The sequence below is a fragment of the Scyliorhinus canicula genome, chromosome 5, assembly GCF_902713615.1.
Source record: "Scyliorhinus canicula chromosome 5, sScyCan1.1, whole genome shotgun sequence".
NCBI classification, from domain to species: Eukaryota; Metazoa; Chordata; class Chondrichthyes; order Carcharhiniformes; family Scyliorhinidae; genus Scyliorhinus; species Scyliorhinus canicula.
The window spans coordinates 29303105-29325560 of record NC_052150.1 but is presented as its reverse complement, the minus strand read 5'-3'; the positions used below and the strand labels follow the sequence as shown (position 1 = coordinate 29325560).

General features: G+C 43.7%; 1 protein-coding gene across 1 annotated transcript in view; it reads left to right on the top strand.

The window, feature by feature from the left end:
* mturn (maturin, neural progenitor differentiation regulator homolog (Xenopus)) overlaps positions 1–21760 on the top strand; it is a 31189-nt gene extending 9429 nt beyond the window's left edge. The window contains exons 2-3 of the mRNA XM_038796845.1: positions 10768–10890; positions 19538–21760. Coding sequence (XP_038652773.1) covers positions 10768–10890; positions 19538–19648 — 234 coding nt within the window. The 3' untranslated portion in view covers positions 19649–21760. The remainder of the gene's footprint in view (positions 1–10767; positions 10891–19537) is intronic.
* Positions 21761–22456: the final 696 nt, after the last annotated feature.

Below are 22456 nucleotides of genomic sequence, written 5' to 3'. Positions count from 1 at the left end.
GATTTTTAGAAAATGGCGTAGAATTATGTGGACATGGTAAATTCTGTGAAATAATCATTGCATTTCACTCATTTAAGCCCTTAAAAGTTTCAATAAACTTACTTTCTAAACTCTTGAAAATGACTCCTGTGAAACAGGATCTGTTTTGTTCTAATTCTGTCGTCTCCATTCACTGAGGTGCACACATTGCCAAGCATTGGACCACAATCAAGCTTGGGCATGTTTCTTATTTAGTCCTTTCTTTCTACAATGCATTTAGAAGTTGCAATTGTCTATAGCACTGACCTTTGGATCGTTTAGTTCATGAGCTCATAAGAAATGGGAGTGGGAGGAGGCCATTTGTTCCATCAAGCCTGTTCTGCCATTCAGTAAGATCACTGCTGATCTGACTGTCACCTTAACACCATTTCTCCTTTTGTCAATCAAAAATCTGTAGAAAATATTTTATTGAGGCATTTATAATTTTAACATTTAAACAACCAAGAGATCCAACACAAACAAACCCCCCAATAACACAACCAACTATCCCCAGCTTTAAACCCTAACTACCCATGCAATAGATTCCCTGCCCTTATTCGTCACTTCCATGCCTCCCCTTTCCCATCAACCCCCACCCCACCCTGCTGACGGCCAGCTTTCCTTGAAGAAGTCGATGAACGGCTGCCACCTCTGAGCGAACCCTTGTGCTGAACCCCTCAAGGCAAACTTAATTTTCTGTAGCTTAAGAAACCCTGCCATGTCACTGCCCCAACCCCCTGACCTTGGAGGCTCCAAGTCCATCCATCCCAGCAAAATCCATCTTTGGGCTCGGAGTCACCCTCCTTTCCAGGACCTCTGACATAACATTCAAAAATCTCTGCCAGAATCCCCTCAGCCTCGGACACACCCAAAACAATGCACATGGTTCGCAGGACTCTTTTCCCCCCCCCCCCCCACACACACCGCCCACACCTGTCCTTCACCTCCTCAAAAAAACAATGATGTGGAGATGCTGGCGTTGGACTAGGGTGAGCACCAGGTTAAAGTCTAACAGGTTTGTTTCAAACACTAGCTTTCGGAGCACTGCTCCTTCCTCGGGTGAATGAAGAGGTATGTTCCAGAAACATATATATAGACAAAGTCAAAGATGCCAGATAATGCTTAGAATGCGAGCATTTGCGGGTAATTAAATCTTTACAGATACAGAGATAGGAGTAACCCCAGGTTAAAGAGGTGTGAATTGTCTCCAGCCGGGACAGTTGGTTTCGCAAGCCCTTGTCTCTTTCCATTTAAATAATCTGCTTTCCTATTCTTCTGTTGAAAAACAACCTCACGTTTACACACACTATAAACCATCTACCAATTCTTTACTCACTTATCTATATCCCTTTTCTACTCCCTGTATTCTCCTCAACTTGCTTTCCTACCATTTGTATCTGCAACAAATTTGGCTACAACCTAGTTGGTCCCTTCATCTAAGTCATGAATATAGATTATAAATAGTTGAGGTCTGCCTGATCCCTGTGGCACTCCACTAGTAACAGTTTGCCAACCTGAAAATGATCCATTTATTCTGACACTGTTTTCTGTTTGTTAGCCAATCCATGCTAATATATTATCCCCAACACCATGGCCTCTTGTGCAGTAATAATTTATGTGGTACCTTATCGAATGTCTTTTGGAAATCAAATAAACTATCTCTACTGGTTAACCTTTATCTACCTAAATGTTCTGTTCATACCTCAATAATGAATTCTAGCATTTTGCCAATGACTGATAGACTAACCGGCCAATAGTTTCCTGCTTTCTGTCTCCCTACTTTCTTGAACAGAGGTGTTACATCTGCAGCTTTCCAATCTACTTGGACGTTTCAAGAATTCAGGACATTTTGGAAAAGTAGATTTATCTCTGCAGCCACTTAAAGGGAGTTTTTAAATTATTTATTTCATGGGATGCAGTTGTTAATGGCTGGGCTGTTTTTTTGTTCACTTCAAAGGACGATTAGAGATGGATGATAAATGCTGGCTTGGCCAGCGACGCCCACATCCTATCAAAGAATAAGTTAATAAAAAAACTTATTTTAAGACCCTAGGATACAGGGTCATCAGGTCCAGTGGACTTGTCAGCTTTTTGCCCCATTTAGTTTTTCTTGTACTCTCTCTCCATATTGCTTGTGAATGTTTTTAAGTTACTCTCGAGGGTTATTCTTGCATCCTGCTTTTCTACTATTCTTAGGGGCAGCACGGTAACATAGTGGTTAGCACAATTGCTTCACAGCGCCAGGGTCCCAGGTTCGATTCCCGGCTTGGGTCACTGTCTGTGCGGAGTCTGCACGTTCTCCCCGTGTGTGCATGGGTTTCCTCCGGTTTCCTCCCACAGTCCAAAGATGTGCAGGCTTGGTGGATTGACCATGCTAAATTGCCCTTAGTGTCTAAAATTGCCCTTCGTGTTGGATGGAGTCACTGGGTTATGGGGATAGGGTGCAGGTGTGGGCTTGGGTAGGGCGCTCTTTCCAAGAGCGGGTGCAGACTCGATGGGCTGAATGGCCCCCTGCTCTGTAAAATTCTATGACTACTCTTTGTCTAGGATGCTCTTGTGTCTTCTGCTGTGAAGAAAGGTATAAAATCCTAGTTCTAGATCTCTGCCATTTCCTTGTTTATCATTGTTGCTTCCCCATTCTCGCCCTCTGAGGCAGGTTTGCCCAATGTTTGAGTAGGGGCAGTGTGCAAATGTTTTTACGGTTAATAAAACAATCATTAAAAGGTGCCAAGCAGCAGAGTTAACCAGTAAAACTTTTTGCTTCAGAAGCAAAGCTTGAGTGAGACGGACTTGGCCCCAAGTCCTCATCATCAGGGAAGGTACCTGGCCAAGCTAAGGAGTTTGGTTTAATTAACACAAACCTTGCATTTGTCTATGGTGCTCTGTGCTGGCTTCGGCAGAATTCATACAAGCAGGGGTCAGATGCCTTTCAAGGTTTCCCTCTCTCCAAACTTGCTTTTGTAGATAAATTTTGGGGAGGGAGAAAGAGGGAAACGGATGTGTGTGTCTGGCTCACTCAAGTCTCGGGGTTCCCACTCTCTGTCTGGGTCGGGCAGGTGCTATTGCTGTGACTCTGCTGTTACTCATGGCCTCCCTGCTCTGCTCTTCCATCTTGATTGCTGTACTCCCTTAGGGGGCTGGCACGCAATGGCGAGAGAAGAGTGCAGCCAAAGGCCGAGAGAGCAATGCTGTGAAAACAAAACAAAAAATACCCATGGTCCCACTGTTCACTGCTCCTCTAATCAGGAACTATTTCTCTCCTGAGTGTGCTGTGATAGACTCGATCAGTGAGCCTATAAGCAGCAAACATGCGAGAGAACCGGACTGTGATTGCAGGAGCAGCTCCATGCAGAATCTTTAATTGAACTTATCAAAGAAAAGTACAGCACATAGTTTGAATACTGGCTCCGGGGTCAAATACAGAAGTTTGGGGGCTGCATTGTGGCCTCTGGGCCATGGGTTGGACAAGCTTGATTTAAGGGGCTAACACTCACCATGGCCATTCTTTTCCTTTTTTATATAGTCATGGAAGCTTTTACTGTCTTTTAAAATATTTCTTACTAGTTTTCTCTCCGAATGTCTCTTTCTTTGTTTTTTTCAGTTTTTGCTGGTTTTTAAATGCTCCCAACCTTCTGGCCTACCACTAATATTTGCAGTATTGTACATTTTTCATTTCAATTTGATATCATCCTGAACTTCCTTCATCAGCTTCAGATGGTGGATCCTTCTTGTAGTGTTAGGGTACCAGACCAGACCCCAACATGTTAGGTTACCAGACAAGAATCCCAAACAATTATTTAAAATGTATAAAACTGAGGAAAGAATACTTCACCCCAGGAGTGATGACTCTGACTAATAGATATCTTGTATGTTAAAACAAACTTTTAATTTAAACACAGAATTAACCACATTAATATAAAAGAAAATAGCTTTACAATTATCAGTTAAACAGTTCTTAAACACAAGGAAAAACGTAAACTTAGCATCCATACGTGTTACTAATTCCAATTCAGCAACCTATTGTAGTTCAAATGCCACTTATAAATAATGTTAAACAAACCGATTACTTGCTTAGTTTTGTAGCGACCTTTGGAGACAGAGACTCTTTTCAGCAGCAGAACCAGCACACCTCTGCTCAACCAAGCAGCATTTTGCAAAACTGTTCAACTTAAAATTCTTCTGTCTTGTCAGACTCAAATCCTGTAGCAAATTGCAAAACAACAGACAGACCTGGCTTCTCCTATTAATTACATTGTCTGTCTCCCACTAGGATGTCATATGAAATGCTTAGCTAGGACTAAATACAATCCCATATTATTATCTACTCTGCAGGGAATCTCCAGCAATCATAACAGTATCCTATTAGCCCTTTATCTGTAGCTAAGTAAGTGATTGGAATCATGACCTCACTTTTTATGTCTCCTTAATTACACCTTTAGCAGATGCACAGCCTGGATACCTTAACGTAGGTTCTTTAATATTACTGCGACAGGACTTCCGGTTGTGCCTAAGCCGCACGTTCGGCAGCTCCTGCCAGGAACTGACTTTTGGGCTCTTTTAAGGGCCCCCAGCGGTACTTGCTCGACGGTTCCCGACGTGGGAAGGTGTCTGCAGCGAATCCCCAGTGGTCTATGATCTTGATCAGGAGTGGGGCCAGCAAAATAGCGGTGGCTGCGCCTAAGAAAAAGCGGGGGAAGAGAATCAAGATGGAGGCCGGCAGAGGCCTCTAAGAATGGAGGCAGTGGGCGCAGGTGCAGCAGGAGACACTCCAGCGATGTTTTCAGGAGCCAAAAGTGGAGCTGCTAGACTCGCTGAAGGCAAATGCGGACAAGCTGCTGCCGACGCAGGCAGCCCAGGGGGTGGAGATCCGGGAGCTCCGACAACAAGCCTCCAAAAGAGAGGATGAGGCCGCGGCCCTCGCGGTAAAGGTGGAGATGCATGAGGCGCTCCATAAGAAGTGGCAGGAGCAGTTCGAGGAGATGGAGAACCGGTCGAGGCAGAAAACTTTGCGGATCCTGGGCCTCACGGAGGGGCTGGATGGGTCAGACCTGGGGGCCTATGTGGTCGTTTTGTTGAACTCGCTGCTGGGAGCTGGGTCCTTCAAGGGGCCTCTGGAGCTGGAGGGAGCCCACAGAATACTGGCCAGGAGCCCAAGCCGAATAAGCCGCCACGGGCGGTGCTGGTGCGGTTTCACCGGTTTGCTGACCGAGAGTGCGTGCTTAGGTCGGCCAAGAAGGAGCGGAGCAGCAAGTGGGAGAACACGGTAGTGCGGATCTACTAGGATTGGAGTGCGGAGGTGGCTAAGCGGAGGGTCGGGTACAACCGGACAAAGGCGGTGCTCCACAGAAAGAGTGTGAAGTTTGGCATGTTACAGCCAGCGCATCTGTGGGTCATTTTCAAGGACCGGCACTTTTATTTTGAGTCCCCGGAGGAGGCGTGGGCCTTTGTGCAGGCCGAGAAGTTGGACTCTGTCTGAGGGTCGGGGGTTTGTAAATAACTGTGTTAAGTTTTGGTGGGAAGGGTCTCTATTTTATGCTGTTTTAAGCTGATTGTGTGTTGGTTCTTGGGCGGATGGGGTGCTGTCTTTTTCGCGTGGGCGGGGTCGGGCAGAGGGAAAGCGTGGGCTTTTCTTCTGTTTCCCGCACTGAGGGTGGATGGGGGTCTGCTGATGGGTCTGGGTGAGGAGGAGTAGCCCCACGTTTGGGGGGGTCGGAGGTGTGGCGGGAGTCGCTGGGGTCAGCAGAAGTTAGCTGGCTCACGGGAGTGCTATGGAGGGAGTAACGCGGCTGGGAGGGGTCCTAGCCTGGGGCGGGGAATGGTGAGGGGTACCAGGAGCTGGAGTATGCAGGGGGGGCCGGGGTGGGGGTTTGCTGCCGTGGGGAACGGGCCGAGCGGGGGGGCGCTGGCCTGGGGCGGGCAGGGGATGGGTTATGGCTAGTCGGCAGGGGAGGGGGGCAAGGAGGCCTCTGATCCGGCTGATAACTTGGAATGTGAGAGGGCTGAATGGGCCGGTCAAACGGGCCTGGGTGTTTACGCACCTGAAGGGGCTGAAGGCGGACGTGGTTATGCTCTTGGAGACGCACCTGAAGGTGGCGGACCAGGTTAGACTGAGGAAGGGCTGGGTAGGCCAGGTGTTTCATTCGGGGCTGGATTCAAAAAATCGGGGGGGTGGCGATTCTGGTGGGGAAAAAGGGTGTCGTTTGAGGCCTCAAAGGTGGTGGCTGACAGTGGAGGGAGGTATGTGATGGTGAGCGGCAAGTTGCAAGGGGAACGGGTGGTGCTGGTGAATGTCTATGCCCCAAATTGGGACGATGCGGGTTTTATGCGGCGCATGCTGGGCCGCATTCCGAATCTGGAGACGGGGGCCTGATATTGGGGGGGGGGGGTCTTTAACACAGTGCTGGATCCCCCATTGGATCGATCCATGTCCAGGACGGGCAGGAGGCCCGCGGCGGCTAAGGTGTTTAGGGGGTTTATGGACCAGATTGGGGGGGTGGATCCTTGGAGGTTCGCGAGGCCGAGGGCCAGGGAGTATTCATTTTTTTCCCACGTGCATCAAGCCTATTCCCGGATAGATTTTTTTGTCCCGAGCAGTGGACTGATTTTGAGGGTGAAGGATGCCGAGTATTCGGCCATAGTCATTTCGGACAATGCCCCGCACTGGGTAGACCTTGAGCTGGGGGAGGAGAGGGACCAGCGCCCGCTCTGGCGCCTGGAGGTGGCACTGCTGGCGGATGAGAAGGTGGGCGGGCGGGTTCGGGGGTGTATCAAGAGGTACTTGGAGGCCAATGATAATGGGGAGGTCCGAGTGGGGACAGTTTGGGAGGCATTGAAGGCGGTGATTAGAGGGGAGTTGATTTCCATCCGAGCCTATAGGGAGAGGGGAGGGCAAAGTGAGAGGGAGAGGTTGGTGGGGGAGATGGTGAGGGTGGACAGGAGATACGCGGAGGCTCCGGAGGAGGGACTGTTGGGGGGGGGGGGGGGCGACGTAACCTTCAGGCCAAGTTCGACTTGCTGACCACCGGAGAGGCGGAAGCACAGTGGAGCAAGGCACAGGGAGCGGTGTACGAATATGGGGAGAAGGCGAGTAGGATGCTGGCGCATCAGCTACGTAAGCGAGACGCGGCCAGGGAGATTGGTGGAGTGACGGATAGGGGAGGCAATGTGGTGCAAAGGGGGGTGGACATTAATGCGGTCTTCAGGGACTTCTTTGGGGAATTGTACCGGTCTGAGCCCCCGGTTTGGGGGGGGGGGGGTGCTTTTTGGATAGGCTGAGATTTCTGACGGTGGAGGAGGGACAGGTGGAGGGGCTGGGGGCGCCGATTGAGCTGGAAGAGCTGGTCAAAGGGATAGGCAGCATGCAGTCGGGGAAGGCGCCGGGGCCGGATGGGTTTCCGGTCGAATTTTACTAAATGTATGCAGACCTGTTGGGCCCCCTGTTGGTTAGGACCTTTAACCAGGCAAGGGAGGGGGGGGCTTTGCCCCCGACTATGTCACGGGTGCTGATTTCCTTGATCCTTAAACGGGACAAGGACCCCCTACAGTGTGGATAATATAGGCCAATCTCGTTGTTAAATGTGGATGCCAAGCTGTTGGCGAAGATCTTGGCCACGAGGATAGAGGACTGTGTGCCGGGGGTCATTCATGAAGACCAGACAGGGTTTGTGAAGGGAAGGCAGCTGAACACCAATATACGTAGGCTTCTGAATGTTATAATGATGCCGGCGGTAGAAGGGGAGGCGGAGATAGTGGTAGCATTAGACGCGGAGAAGGCCTTTGATAGGGTTGAGCAGGGGTACTTGTGGGAGGTGCTGGAAAGGTTTGGGTTCAGGGAGGGGTTTGTCAGTTGGGTGAGGCTGTTATATGAGGCCCCGATGGCGAGTGTAGCCACGAATAGGAGGAGATCGGAGTACTTTCGGTTGTACCGGGGGACGAGGCAGGGGTGTCCCCTTTTCTCTTTGCGTTGGCAATTGAGCCCCTGGCCATGGCTTTGAGGGAGTCGAGGAATTGGAGGGGTCTGGTGCGAGGTGGGGAGGAGCACCGAGTGTCATTATACGCAGATGACGTGTTGCTATATGTGGCAGACCCAGTGGGGGGAATGCCGGAGGTGATGCAGATCCTTAGGGAATTTGGGGGCTTTTCTGGGTACAAGCTGAACCTGGGTAAGAGTGAGCTGTTTGTTGTGCACCCGGGGGGTCAAGAGGAGGGGATTGGTAGGCTCCTGCTGAAAAGGGCGGGTAAGAGCTTTCGGTACCTGGGAGTCCAGGTGGCTAGGAGCTGGGGGGCCCTTCACAAGCTTAACCTCACTTGGCTGGTGGAGCAAATGGAGGAGGAGTTCAAAAGATGGGACATGTTGTCGCTGGCGGGCAGGGTGCAGTCTGTCAAGATGACGATGCTCCCAAGGTTTTTGTTCCTGTTCCAGTGTCTCCCCATCCTTATCCCGAAGGCCTTTTTTTTTAGGAGGGTCAACAGGAGTATTACGGGATTTGTATGGGTGCATGGGACTCCGAGGGTGAGAAGGGTGTTTTTGGAGCGGGGCAGGGATGGGGGGGGGGGGGGGGGGGGGGCTGGCGTTGCCCAACCTCTGTGGGTACTATTGGGCTGCCAACGCAGCGATAGTACGTAAGTGGGTAATGGGCGGGGCAGGGGCAGCATGGAAGAGGATGGAGATGGCGTCCTGCGTGGGCACAAGCCTGAAGGCACTGGTAACGGCACTGCTGCCGCTCCCTCCAACGGTGGTGGCGGCTACCCTCAAAATTTGGGGGCAATGGAGATGGCATAGGGGGGAGGTGGGGGGCTCGATGGAGTCCCCGATACGGGGGAACCACCGGTTTGTTCCAGGGAGCATCGATGGCGGGTTTCTGGGCTGGCACAGGGTAGGTATTAGGAGGTTGAGGGACCTGTTTGTGGATGGGAGGTTTGCGAGCCTGGGTGAGTTAGAGGGGAAGTTTGGGGAACATGTTTAGGTACATGCAGGAGTTTAAAAGTTCGTGCACTTATAAACCCTGGCCATTGTGATTTATGCAACAGGAGATCTGCAGTAATTTTTATAAAAACTTGTGTTGTCACATTCAATTGCAATTTGTTACAAATAAGATTTTTTTTTAAAGAGCATTAGAAAAGCCAGCGTTTCCATTGGTATCAGTTTAGTGGAGCTCCTTGCGATGACGTTATCGATGTTATTGTGTAGGAATATCGACCCTGATTACGACAAGCTTGTTCGCTTTCAGTAACTGCAAGGCTTGTGAAAGAATGAGATCCAATTTTTAAAAATTTTTGTTTGTAACTTCCTTCAGGAACTTTACTTCCACTTTGTGCTTAATCCTTTTTGAGGATTGCAGTTGGGACTTGGGATCATAACAACAGGTACTGAACCAACTCCGGAGGAGGCATTATTCAGCATTCAGACTGGGAGAATTGAACTGTTAATGCTGAACTCTGGTCGCCCAACCACAACCTCAGTATAACTCACCCAACATCAATTCAGTCAACTCGACCCAACCCATTCCATCCAGGAGCTGAGCGCCCAAAACGAACCTTGGGTTTTTATTTACTTTTACTTGTCGATTAACTCATTAACATGCACTGTCCATATTGGAATATGACAAAGATACAGAGGATAACCAAGATCTTCCCAAAGGAATTGTGGTGAACGGAGATTGGATGATGGAGATACAGGTTCAAGAAACCTGGTAAAAGAAAATTGAATGTGGATCACTTTTGATGGCGGGCGCACAATTTGTTTTAAGTTTATTTGTTTTAGAGCTGCCTATGATAGAATGATAGAATTTACAGTGCAGAAGGAGGCCACTCGGCCCATCGGGTCTGCACCGGCCCTTGGAAAGAGCACCCTACTTTAACCCATGGCCTCCACCCTCGCCTTATAACCCAGTAACCCCACCTACCCTTTTGGACACAAAGGGGCAATTTAGCACAGCCAATCCACCTAACCATATGACCAAAATAGGAAGAGCAGATGTGATGCCTTGTTCAATTATTGGTTGAGGTTTATTGGGAGAATAATGTGTACTGCGGTTAACGGTACGCAGCTAACTGCTCCAACGTTGTCCCAAAGATTCGGGGTGAATATGTTGACCAGTGTGTACAGACCAAGCGGGTCTTGGGCACAATGCTTGGTGTGTGTTAAGTTGTCTGATCTGAGCACATAAGGTGATACAAGGACTCAACCTGAGGAAAATCGGGGCTCCTAATCACTGTCCAGGGTCTTGTCTACGTCTAGCCCCTGACATTGCAGAGCTCCCTTAGCACCTAGTTTTCAGTGTCATGGACAGTGAACACACATCTCAAACATCCAAGTTTGAACTCTATCAGTATTCCTGTATAAAAATCCCAGCATCACTTCCCAATTTGATTTATATCTTTAATAAAACATTCAATAAATATGTTGGACTTGGAAAAAAAAAGAAAAGCCAGCGTTTAGTCGTGATCTTGAGCCCAAAACCTACAAGCAGTGCACTGATCTCTGAACAAGATGCTCACCGATGGTATATGAACAACTATAAGAGAAGTACAAAACTGATAGACAACAAATTCGCACTTTCACATATCAATTGATAACTTGGTATGATATACTGAAATTATTCATAATATTGTAATCTTGTGTGGTCATTGGGCTAGAAATGCCTGGTACCTTGTTTATTTTTTAAATATAATTAGGGATTGGGTTGTTTTGAACCATTAGACTGTTCACTTAATGCATGCTTTTCCCTTCTATCTCCATTTCTTCAGCATGTGTGGAGTGAAAGCGAAGACTGCCTACCATTCCTACAATTGGTTCAAGAATACATCTTATCCTGTGGAAAAAAGACTCTCTCTGAAGTACTGGAAAAGGTCTTTAAATCATTCAAACCTGTAAGTGCCAAAAGAAAATGTAGAATTAATTACTTGAACCAAACATTATTTTATAGTTCATCTTTTAAATTTACCATATACAGAATGCATAAATAGATCTGATTTCTTCAGCTCTGTTCCCTATTAGTTATTTAAAAGGACTTGATTGTATTAAGGCCAAATATCTCTTCCATCCCCTTCCTTGCTGTTATCAATTGTCCATTACTGAAATAATGAACTGATGATGTTTACACAGCAGCCTTTCAGCTGTAGTACTTGAATTTGAATCGAGTCCAGACAGTGTTCACTCTCTTAAGGAACATGTGAAATTAATTTAGGCAGCACTAACTGAGTTCCCAGAAAAGCAAAATATGCCGGATGCTAGGAGTCTGAAAGAAGAGAAAATATTGAAAACCATTCAGGTCAGGCAGCATTTTTGCAGACCGAAAGAGTTAAAAGTTGCAGGTATTTCCAATGTTTCCTGTTTTTAGTCACTTCATTCCTAATGGTAATGGGGCCTGTGCACCGCTGTCTGTAATTCGCTATTTATTTAGCATTTGACTACTAATCTCACTGCGATCATGGAATGGTTGATCCTGGAAATAGAAAAAAAGGTGTCATGTGGTAAAATGCTAGGAACTATTGAGGCTCAGATATGTTGGGGCAGAGGATGAAGACCTTTATTCTGCATCAAACCTGAAAAGGTAGTGCTTAAAAATAATGTGGATTTCTGAAATGGGCATTGTTCCATTTCCTAGTAATTCCTAACTATTTTCCTTGTCTCCTGGTGTCTTGCCATTGCTTGATCTTTTTACTCGCAATTTTCTCTTGATAAAAGTCACCTGGGTTCTCTACTCTTCTTACTAGCTCTCACTGTCTTTCATCCCATCCCTGCCGTTATTGTCCAGTTGCTGACAATGGCAGTACTACTGCAGTATGGTGCAAGGACCAGTACTTGATTAAAATTAAATCTCCTCCATGAGAATGGACCTATTACCAAACGCAAATAATTTTTTGGACTCCGATATTATGCCTTGCAGAGACTGTTTCCAATTTGTTTGTTTTTAAACATTTTCACTCTCTGTAGCTCCTCCATAGAATTCACGGTCCGTCACAACAGATTCATAATTTCAGTCTGCTTCTGTCCCACAAAACTTGCTCTCTTTAATATCTTCTCTTTTTCCTCTTTGCCTACTTACCTATGTATTTCTAAGATATTTCTCATGGCCTGTACCACTTAGACTTTTTCAGATTCTCAGGATCTAATCCTTTTAACCGTGGGCATCTAGCCATTTGTCCATTCCCTTCCCAAGATGATTTTTTGAGTCTTTGCTTCTTTGAGCAGTCTCCTATCAGTCTGCATTTACTACTGGCCTCTTCCACTAAACCAACATGTTCCTTCAACAACTTCTTTCTGAATTCCATTGACATTCCCAACTATACATGTCTTGCACTCACCCACCCAGCCCTCCCCCTCCACCCTGTCCATGTTCACCGCCTCTTGCATAGACAGCATTCCTGAATTTTAAAATCTGACTGGTAAGTGGGATAGATTTAAGTTTTAAATTGCAAGGAAAGGACAATAGAGAGGCTTTAGTTTGATATTTGCTGCCATGGATATAAGTTGCTAACTTGAAAATATTTGGTGGGATCGGGCCACTGTCAGCTTTTTGGGGATGCAACACCGATCGTTCGCTGTGTCACAAATTGTTATGATTTTACCTCTAATGCAAGTATGGTGGTGGAATATTATCCCGTTCCCTGAATTTATAATTAGTGTGATTGCAGTAAGCATTTGTGTATAGCCTTAAGCCGTACTCTGAAAAGTAAAGCACTAAAAATATGCTTTTGTGGTACTTTTTACTACCAATACCGTCCTAAACAGATGGTGCATAAATTAACCCTCTGCCTCATTTTTCAGCTGCTAATTGCATGTTTAGGGTTCAGAGTCGGCCTCCATTTTTCAGCTCAGCAATGCATGTTTGGAGTTATACTTGCCTCAGAAGCAGGCAATATGGACCAGGTTCCAAAGATGATGTGCAGGAGTTTAAGACAAGCCCACACAGAGCAGAGCATACATGGTGATCAACTACCGGAAATGGGTCCGACAAAAAAAATGAAGTACGAAACTAGTTTCAAGCTATAAGTCATAGCATTTGCTAACTTGTCAAATAACTGTGCTGCATCAAGGGAACTCGCTGTGAGTGAAAGACTATTGCAAGAATCAAAGAAGAAAGAAACCACCCTGAAGAAGATGCCAAGAATACATGCATCTTGAGCAGGACCCAGTCATTGATCTGATCTTAAGCATATATTGGAATGGGTCGTCGAAAATCATGAGAATGGTTAAGTGATCACCAAAAATGCAATGCATACATATGAACCTTAATGCGTATATATACACTTTTTGAGTTGAAATAAGCATGCTGCCCTGCTAGATATTTTGTGGGGTTTTGTTTCAAATCATGGGATGTTATTAGTTAGGCACAAAACACTATTTTTAAAAATAATCTTAAAAGGCTTACATTAACACTGCAATGAAGTTACTGTGAAAAGTCCCACATTTCTGGCGCCTGTTCGGGGACACTGAGAATTCAGAATGTCAAAATTACCTAACAGCACATCTTTCGGAACTTGTGGGAGGAAACTGGAGCACACGGGGAAAACCCACGTAGACACTGGGAGAACGTGCAGACTCTGCACAGACAGTGGCCCAAGCCGGGAATCGAACCTGGGACCCTGGCGCTGTGAAGCAACTGCTACCGTGCCGTCCATAAGATCATTCAGAAAAATGCAGAATATCCAATTCAGTGAATTGAGAAGAGGATGATTTGATTATACAAGTGAAAGCACCGCATCTGATTCAGAGTGAGATCCGGAATCCTTACGATGGTGCTATTGCCACAGCGACTCAGGATGAATTTGATGAGCTATTTGTGTCGGATGCCAAATGCAATGAATTTGACGGTTTCTAAAACATTGTTATTACATATAGAATTATTTTGTTAAATAAAACAGGATATATTAATGGTTCAAATTAATCATTTGTTTCATATTTCACACTTGGTGTGTTTGTCAACTCCTGTATTTAAAATAATTTTTGAAGTTTCAAAAGTCGACTTATATACCACAATCTATGGTGCCAACATATGCAAATCACAATACACCTCCTATTTCCTTGACCTCATTAGCACTAAACTGCTGAACACCCAACTTTCCTCCTGGCATGCTCTCTGATGTATCTAATCTTCAGGTACTGTCTCAGAAACTACCACATCATCTCCACCCTCCCTTTCCTGTTCAAAGTCCTTTAATGTGTGATTGCCTCCCAAATCTATGACCATCTTTGCTGGAACCCCCATGTCTGGAATCCCTCCAATCAGGTTCCTGCCACGCCACAGTACCAAAATGATTCTTATCAAATAACACCCTGTTTAACTGTGACAAAGATTAAACTATCCCGCCTCGTCTTTCTCAACCTATCATGGTTGACCACACCCTGCTCCTCTAACGCCTCTCCACCAACGTCCATTCTTATCTACATAATTGCAGCCAGAGAATCGCCTGTAAAATACTTATCTTCCACTGGGTGCATTTTGACTATTGGCCTCCTTTCTGTTTCTGCCCCTCCATGACACCACCCAGCTCTACTTCCCAACCTCTCTCCATTCCTCCGCTGTCTCCAAATTATCAGTCTGCTTGTCTGACATCTAGTACTGGATAAACGTAAAGTTCCTTCAATTAACTATTGCAAAGAACCAAGTCATTGTTTTTGGTTCCAAACTCCATTCCCTTGCCACTGACTATCTTTCTCTCCTTGGATACCTTTTTAGATTGAAGCAGACTGTTCACATCCTTGGTGTCACATTTGACCATGAGATGTACATCTGGCCACCCATTTTCATCATTGTACTAAAGGCCACCTTTTTTCCAGCTACATAACTTTGCCTGACTCTGTGCCTCTTCTCTCTCCCTCTCAGGAATGCTCCTTCAAACGTAGGTCTTTGACCAAGCTTTTGGTCATCTGCCTAATACCGCCACCCATGGCGTGGCGCCAAATGTTACTTTATAATGCTTGTGTGGAGCATCTGGAGACATTAAAGGCGCTATATCAATAGCTGCAGATGCTCCAAATAATAGGAGCTTGCTTCAGGAAATTCTAAATCTGCTGTTTGTTTCTCAACAAATCAAGCATGAACATTTACTTTCTAAAGGGCTGTGTTTTGAGTAGGGTGATCATTGCTCGGCGCAACATCGAGGGCTGAAGGGCCTGTTCTGTGCTGTACTGTTCTATGTTCTATGTTGAGCAACACTTAACTTCTTCTGCATAAGTGAAAAAAGTCAATATGTCAAGACCTACAAGAAAACCCACAAGTATTGTTAGTAATTCCTGTACTATTTGTTGAAAAAAGTGAAATAAGAACATGAGATTAATTGTATGTTAATTGCATGAAGGTAGTAAGCATTAGCTGGGAATTCACTTGTACTCTGAATAGGAACAGACAAACTTTGGTGGGGTTAGGTTAGAAGGCGATATGCATCTCAGTAAATAAAAGCATATGAAAATAAAGTATGGAAAGAGGCTCCATTTCTATTCTTCGCCATCTCATTACTGTATTATAACAAATAAGTGAAGAAAGAAAAAGAGTAATGTTGTATAAATCAAGTGACAGTTTAATCCATTTGATTAATTTTGTCTGAAGAACACTGCTTTGGAATCAGAAAGGTGCTTGAATGCATGCTACAATAGAGACAAAATGAAAACCTGATATGGTATACCCTAATTGGAGTGTGCAACTGAGGCACAAAATGTTAACTGGAATAGGCTTGTGAGATTGCCAAATGATTGAAGTACAGTACAGACATGAGATTAAATAAAATGATTACCAAATCTTTTAAACAATGTAGCTGTTATGTTTGATTATATCCTTACTACCCTATCCAAGAACTATATGTGCAAAAGATATTCAAAAGTCTCTCTTAGAAATTAAACCCTTGTTTTGGCAACCTACGTTAATAAAGCACAAAATGATAAGTGTTGAGCTAATTTTTTTTTTAAAATGTAGTTTCAGTGATGCATGTGATAAAGGAACATCTGTGATTATGGGTGACTTTAATCTGCATATACATTGGGTGATTCAAATTAGTCACAGAACAATAGAGGAGGAATTTCTGGAGTGTGTATGGAATGGTTTTCTGGGCCGGTATGTTGACAAACCAACAAGAGAACAGGCCAGGCAACACAGTGGTGCAGTGGCTAGCACTGCTGCCTCACGGCGCTGAGGACCCTAGTTTGATCCCGACCCTGGGTCACTGTCTGTGTGGAGTTTGCACATTCTCCCCCTGTCTGTGTGGGTTTCACCCTCAGAACCCAAAGATGTTCATGGTAGGTAGATTGACCAAGCTCAATTGACCCTTAATTGCCGGGGGGGGGGATTGGGTACTTTAAATTTTTATTACAAAAAGAAGACAGACCGGAACAGGCCATCTTGGACTGTCTGTTGTGCAATGAGAAAGGATTAGTTGACAATCCATTTGTAAGAGAACCCTCGAGGATGAGTGACCATAATATGGTAGAATTCTTTATCAAGGTGAATAGTGAGGTGGTTGATTCTGAGACCAAGGTCCTGAACCTCAATTAAGATAACTAAGATGGTGTGAGGCATGAGCTGGCAATGACGGACTGGGCAACATTACTGAAAGGAAGGACAGTGGACACGCAATGGCAGGGATTCAAGGAACGAATGGGGAAATTCCAACGGTTGTTTATTCCTCTTTGGCACAAGAGTAGAAAGGGAACTGGCCAAACCATGACCAGGGAAATTAGTGACAGTATTAGATTCAAAGAATAGGCAAACAATTTAGCAATAAAAAGCAGTAGACCTGAGGATTTGGAGCAGTTTAAAATTCAGCAAAGGGATCAATTCAGAAGGGGAAAATATAGTTTGAAAGTAAACTAGCGGGGAACATAAAAACTGTCTAAATGTTTCTATAAGTATGTAAAGAGAAAAAGATTAATAAAAAAAAACTAATGCAGGCCCCAATACAGTCAGAAATGGGGGAATTCAAAGTGGAACCAAGAAATGGCTGAGGAACTAAACTCTTTCTTTGTTTCTGCCTTCACAAAAGAAGACATGAATAATGTACCAGAAGTTCTGAGAAGCACAAGTTTTAGTGACGAGCTGAAGGAAATTAGTATTAGTAAAGAAATGGTTTTGCGGAAATTAATGGGATTGAAGGTGGACAAATCTCCAGGGCCTGATAATCTTCATCCCAGAGTACTTAAGGAAGTGGCCCTAGAAATAGTAGATCCATTGGTGATCATTTTCCATTTGGAATGGTTCCTACAGATTGGACGGTAGTGAATGTAACCTTGTTTTTCAAAAAGGGAGGTAGAGAGAAAACCAGGAACTATAGACCAGTGAGCTTAACATCGTAGTGGGGAAGTTGCTGGAGTCCATTATCAAGGATTTCACGGAACAGCATTTGGAAAGCTGGTGTGATCAGACAAAGTCAAGCATAGATTTACAAAAGGAAAATCATGCTTGGCAAATCAACTAGAATTCTTTGAAGATATAACTAGTAGAGTTGACCAGGGAGAGCCGGTGAATGTAGTTTATTTAGATTTCAGAAGGCTTTCGACAAGGTCTCACATATGATTACGGGTAGTGTCTTGAGATGGATAAAAAGCTGGTTAGCAAAGAGTTGGAATAAATAGGTATTTTTCTTATTGGCAGGCAGTGACTAGTGGAGTACTGCAGGGACCTGTGCTAGGACCCCAACTGTTCACATTATATATTAATGATTTGGATGTGGGAACTAAATGTACTATCACCAAAGTTGCAGATGATACAAAGTTGGGTGGGCGGGTGAGCTGTGTGGAGGATGCAGAGATGCTTCAGCGGGATTTGGACAGTTTGAGTGAGTGGGCACATGCATGGCAGATGCAGTATAATATGGATAAATGTGAAGTTATCTCCTTCGGTAACAAAAATAGGAAGGCAGATTATTATTTGAGTGGGTGTAAATTGAGAGAGGTGGATTCTCAGCGAGACCTTGGTGTCCTTGTGCATCAGTCACTGAAAGTAAGCGCTCAGGTACAGCAGACGATAAAGAAGGCAAATGGTATGTTGGCCTTCATAGCAAGAGAATTTGAATAGGAATAGATAAGGCAAAACCTGGAGTATTGTGTGCAGTTTTGGTGTCCTTTCTCTGAGGAAGGATGTTCTTGCTATGGAGCGACAAGTGCAACAAAGGTTTACCAGGCTGATTCCTGGGATGGCGGGACTGTCATATGAGGAGAGATTAAATTGGTTGGGATCATATTCATTGGAGTTTAGAAGAGTGAGAGGCGATCTCATAGAAAATTACAAAATTCTAACAGGATTAGACAGGGTAGATTCAGAAAGAATATCCTGATGGGCGGGAGTCCACAACTAGGGGTTATAGTTTGATGATGAGGGGTAAATCTTTTAGGATTGCGGTGAGGAGAAAATCCTTCGCCCAGAGTGTGATGAATCTGTGGAATTCGCTACCACAAGAAATAGTTGAAGCCAAAACGTTGTGTAATTTCAAGAAGGAATTTGATATATCTCTTGGGGCTAAAGGGATAAAGAGATATGGGGGAGGCGGGATCAGGGTATTGAACTTGATGATCAGCCACAATCATAATTAATGGCGGAGCAGGCTCGAAAGGCCGAATGGCCTCCTATTTCCTATGTAATGTACTTGGCCTTATGTTTGACTTTTTGAAAACTGATTGAAATCTTGTTTTTTCTTTTCAAGTACACATTTTTAGCTTCCCTAATCAAATATTTGAGCAAACAAAAATCACATTTCCCCAGTTGACTCAGTGCAGTGACTGCAGGGAAGCCCTAATTTCATTCCTTATACAGTGCTGAGTAAGTTGGAAAGTCGAAAATCCATTTGATCTACTGTCATGGGTTTTTTTAATATGTCATTGCATCTCATGTTGATGTACAGCTTACCTATATGGCTGTGCATTTCATGAGGAATCTCAGAAAAGTGATTCAGTGAAGAATTCATGCATAGTTTATTGCTAACAGTGGGGAGGTCTGCAGAGTTTTAATTGTGGGTTTATTAACTGGTTCAGCAGAGTTCTGGCGTGATGGGTTAAATGTAACAATTTCAAAGTTGTTGCATAATGGCAATATAATTTCAATAGTTACTTTTGTTTAAAATGAGCAATCGTGCTGAGGAATGGTTGTGTAAGCGCCGCCAGGTTTGGTTTTCCTTTTATTTGGTTTCAGCTACACAGTGTGAGGGTGCTTTGTTTGCAGTGCTGACACTGCAGAAAGCTCAGTAATTATGATGTGAGTTGCTACAGTTACAGCTGACTTGCTAGGGCCCTGCTATGCTAGCTGCAACTCGTCCTTCCCACCAACGATTGCTGGTCTGTAAAATTACAGATCCCATGTAATGTGTACATCACATCCTATATACACATGAAACCATTGTATACTATTGCCTGTATACTGCATTTTATTAAGTGACCTTTTTGATAACTTGGCTGAATGACACTCCTCCCTGCTGCTTTTTATATTGTGCTTTGAGGTGGGAGGGGGAACTCAACTTTTGCTTAATTTTCTACTTTGTTTATTTTGTTTTTGATGACCACGTCATCTAACTCCGATTTTTATTCTCGCAGTTGCTGGGTCTTCCCGATGTCGATGATGATGCATTTGAAGATTACAATGCCGATGTTGAAGAGGAGGAGCCTGAAGCGGACAGTCAGCATATGAGCGTCAGTCAACAGTAAACACGTGCAGAGAAATGTCAGCTTGTGTGAAGTTTTAGTTATTTTATTGACAGATGGCCCATATTCATTCTCCCCAATAATTGTACGGCCCTTATTTGTATCAAGTTTCAAAGTGCATTCTTAAATGTTACCTAGTTTGTTCTATATGTCACTTAACTGTTCATCATTTTGTCAAACTGTAAGGCAGGGTGAAAGTTTTGGTATCAGGCTGTATGTACTAAGCTGTTTTTTGAGGCGCATCTCCATTGTTTGGATCTGCCTGTTTGGATATGTTCGGCTGCATTAATTTCAGGTTAGTTTTTTTTGGTTGGGCCTTTATTTAAAAAAGGATGGGTTTAAAAAAAAAAGCTTAATGTAATCCACATTTCAATTAATATGGCTTTTGAGCAATACCGAATGATTGACCTCCTGAAGTGCTCCCTAGTTGCTACAAGGATTGTTCACTGGGAAACTTATTAATAGTTTGGTACATAGAATTACTTGAATGTTAGAGCACAGAAATAGGCCCAACGGGCCTATCCTGATGTTTATACCCTGCACGAGCCCCTTTCCAGTTGACTTAATCTAACCCTATCTGCATTGCCTTCCATTTCTTTTGGCATAATTTGAATTTCAAACACCTAGCTTGATTAAATATTTTTAAAGAATATTGATTGTGGGTACTTAACAGAAGTCACTCAACATTGAAATTGTTCCTAAGCAACCAGTTGTGAGTCAGGAAAGTAACATTTTAGTGCAGGTTTTACTTTTAAGTTTTATCAGGTAGTTTTACAGTGATTGCTTCACTTAAAATATCCTTGAAGATGCTAATTAAAATGCAACACTAAATTAGAACTGACATCAGCTTGCATCAACTTGTTACATTGCACAATCAAAAGAATATGCTGTTGTGTAGAAGCTTGAGGGCATTAAATACCGTTTTCTGCTACTGCTGTATGTACTGCAGATACTATTTACTGTACTGCATTAATTATTGCTTGGCTTTAATGCACTACAGCCCGTTGGCTACTTTACTGATTACTTCCTATGCATCTTAGGCAAAAAGTTCCAGCTCTAACATTCCCAGTTGTAGATTAAAAAAGCACAGACTTTAGCTCTCTGTTAATGTGTGTTATTAGAAGGAGCTGTAAACTTGCTTTTAAGTTGGGGAGGGTGGGGGGAGTTAGTGATGTGCATATGAAAGAACTTTTAAAAACTTAATACTCATTGAATAATGAGTGGGTTATTCAATATGTTGTAAGTGGTAAATTGTACTGTACCTGGCCTGTGGACCGCTTGTATTATATCTGTGTGTATACTGTAAAATAGAATGCCTTGCGTAATCCTAGGACATTTGAGGTTGCAGAAAATCTTAAGTGTTTTAAAATACCCTTCTAATGAGCTGATTTTGAAGCAGGTCGGAGCATTCCTTTGCCTTGGATTTGGCAAGTCTGTTCCTTTGTAGACTTGGGTAAGTTATGACCATGGACAAGAGTGTAAATGTAAATATTCTATTCTACAGTATATATACTGTACAGATAATCAAAGTAAAAGCTTGGTCTGTACTTTGTGTAAACAGTACCCAGTGTTTTAATATGTTGCGTGACAGCTGAGCATTTGATTTTGTTCATCCTGAAGGAGGGAGGAAGTGTCCTGTTAACAGCCATTCAATTGCCACTTTCTTCTAAATGCATGGCTGGTTGATACAGGAGGTATTATTTTAATTTTGGTAGTTTATAAAAATGACTTTATAGTTGACGTGTCATGCTCTGTTGCAACCTTCAACACTTCATTTATAGATACCTCAATGCTTTTGTTGACCTAGCAGTGTGGATTTAAAAATGGTTTAAAAACAAATTGGACAGACAGATTTCTCTAATATAAACTAGCCTCACTTTTTAAAATTATATTAGATTTAATGAAAGATAATAGTATTACAGAAATTGGTTATCTCTCCTTTTGGATTGATTTTAAAGCATTACTTTTGTGCATTTAGACTGAATTTTTAAAGCAAATGTGTTTATTTGTTTTTAATAGTTATGAAAGGTAACTTGGATAGGTGAACAAAAGGATACTGTACTTTAACATGCTCAACACTAAACATGCTGGAAATAAATTATTCAAACATTGCTATCTTCGTCTCCTCAATATGTAAAGTTTTAATTCAGATGAGTCATCCAAATTGAACAGCTGTAAAACAGTGACAAAACTTAATGAGGGATTTACGTTGTGGGCATCTGTTTGAGTGACCTGAAGAAATCTGTTGGCCATAATGATTTGGCAACACAAAGACTGATCTTTGAAATATGTTAACTGAGTACAATCTAACTAGCTGTTCTGCACAGTATCTACTTTCTTGGAACATTGAGCAAAAAAGGAAAATGAGCAAAAAACGAAAATGTATGTCCAACCATCCACCTTAACTTTACTCACCCAATGTAAGCTGACCTTTCTGCAGTTCTCAAATCACATTTCATGGTGTATTCTGTCTGTGCCTGCCTAACCCTATTCCATTCCTAGCCAGATACTCACTTCTATATCTACATTTATATAACAAAAGAAATTATTCAATATTTAATTGTAGTAAGTGCTTTTTCTGGAAGCTGTTGTACACATCTGTTGCTGTGAAGGTTGAAGACGTTCCATAAATGTTTAATTTTATGACTTCAATCTTGTGTGTCCCTGCTTCTCTTTCTCTCTATCCCCCCAAATATTCCTTGCCTTGAAGCCATTGGCATGTTTTAGGTGAACTCTGGCTCCCTATAGCCTTCGGAATCTTTTTAATAAGTTCCCTACAACTAATCACAATCTTGAAATAATTATTTTACT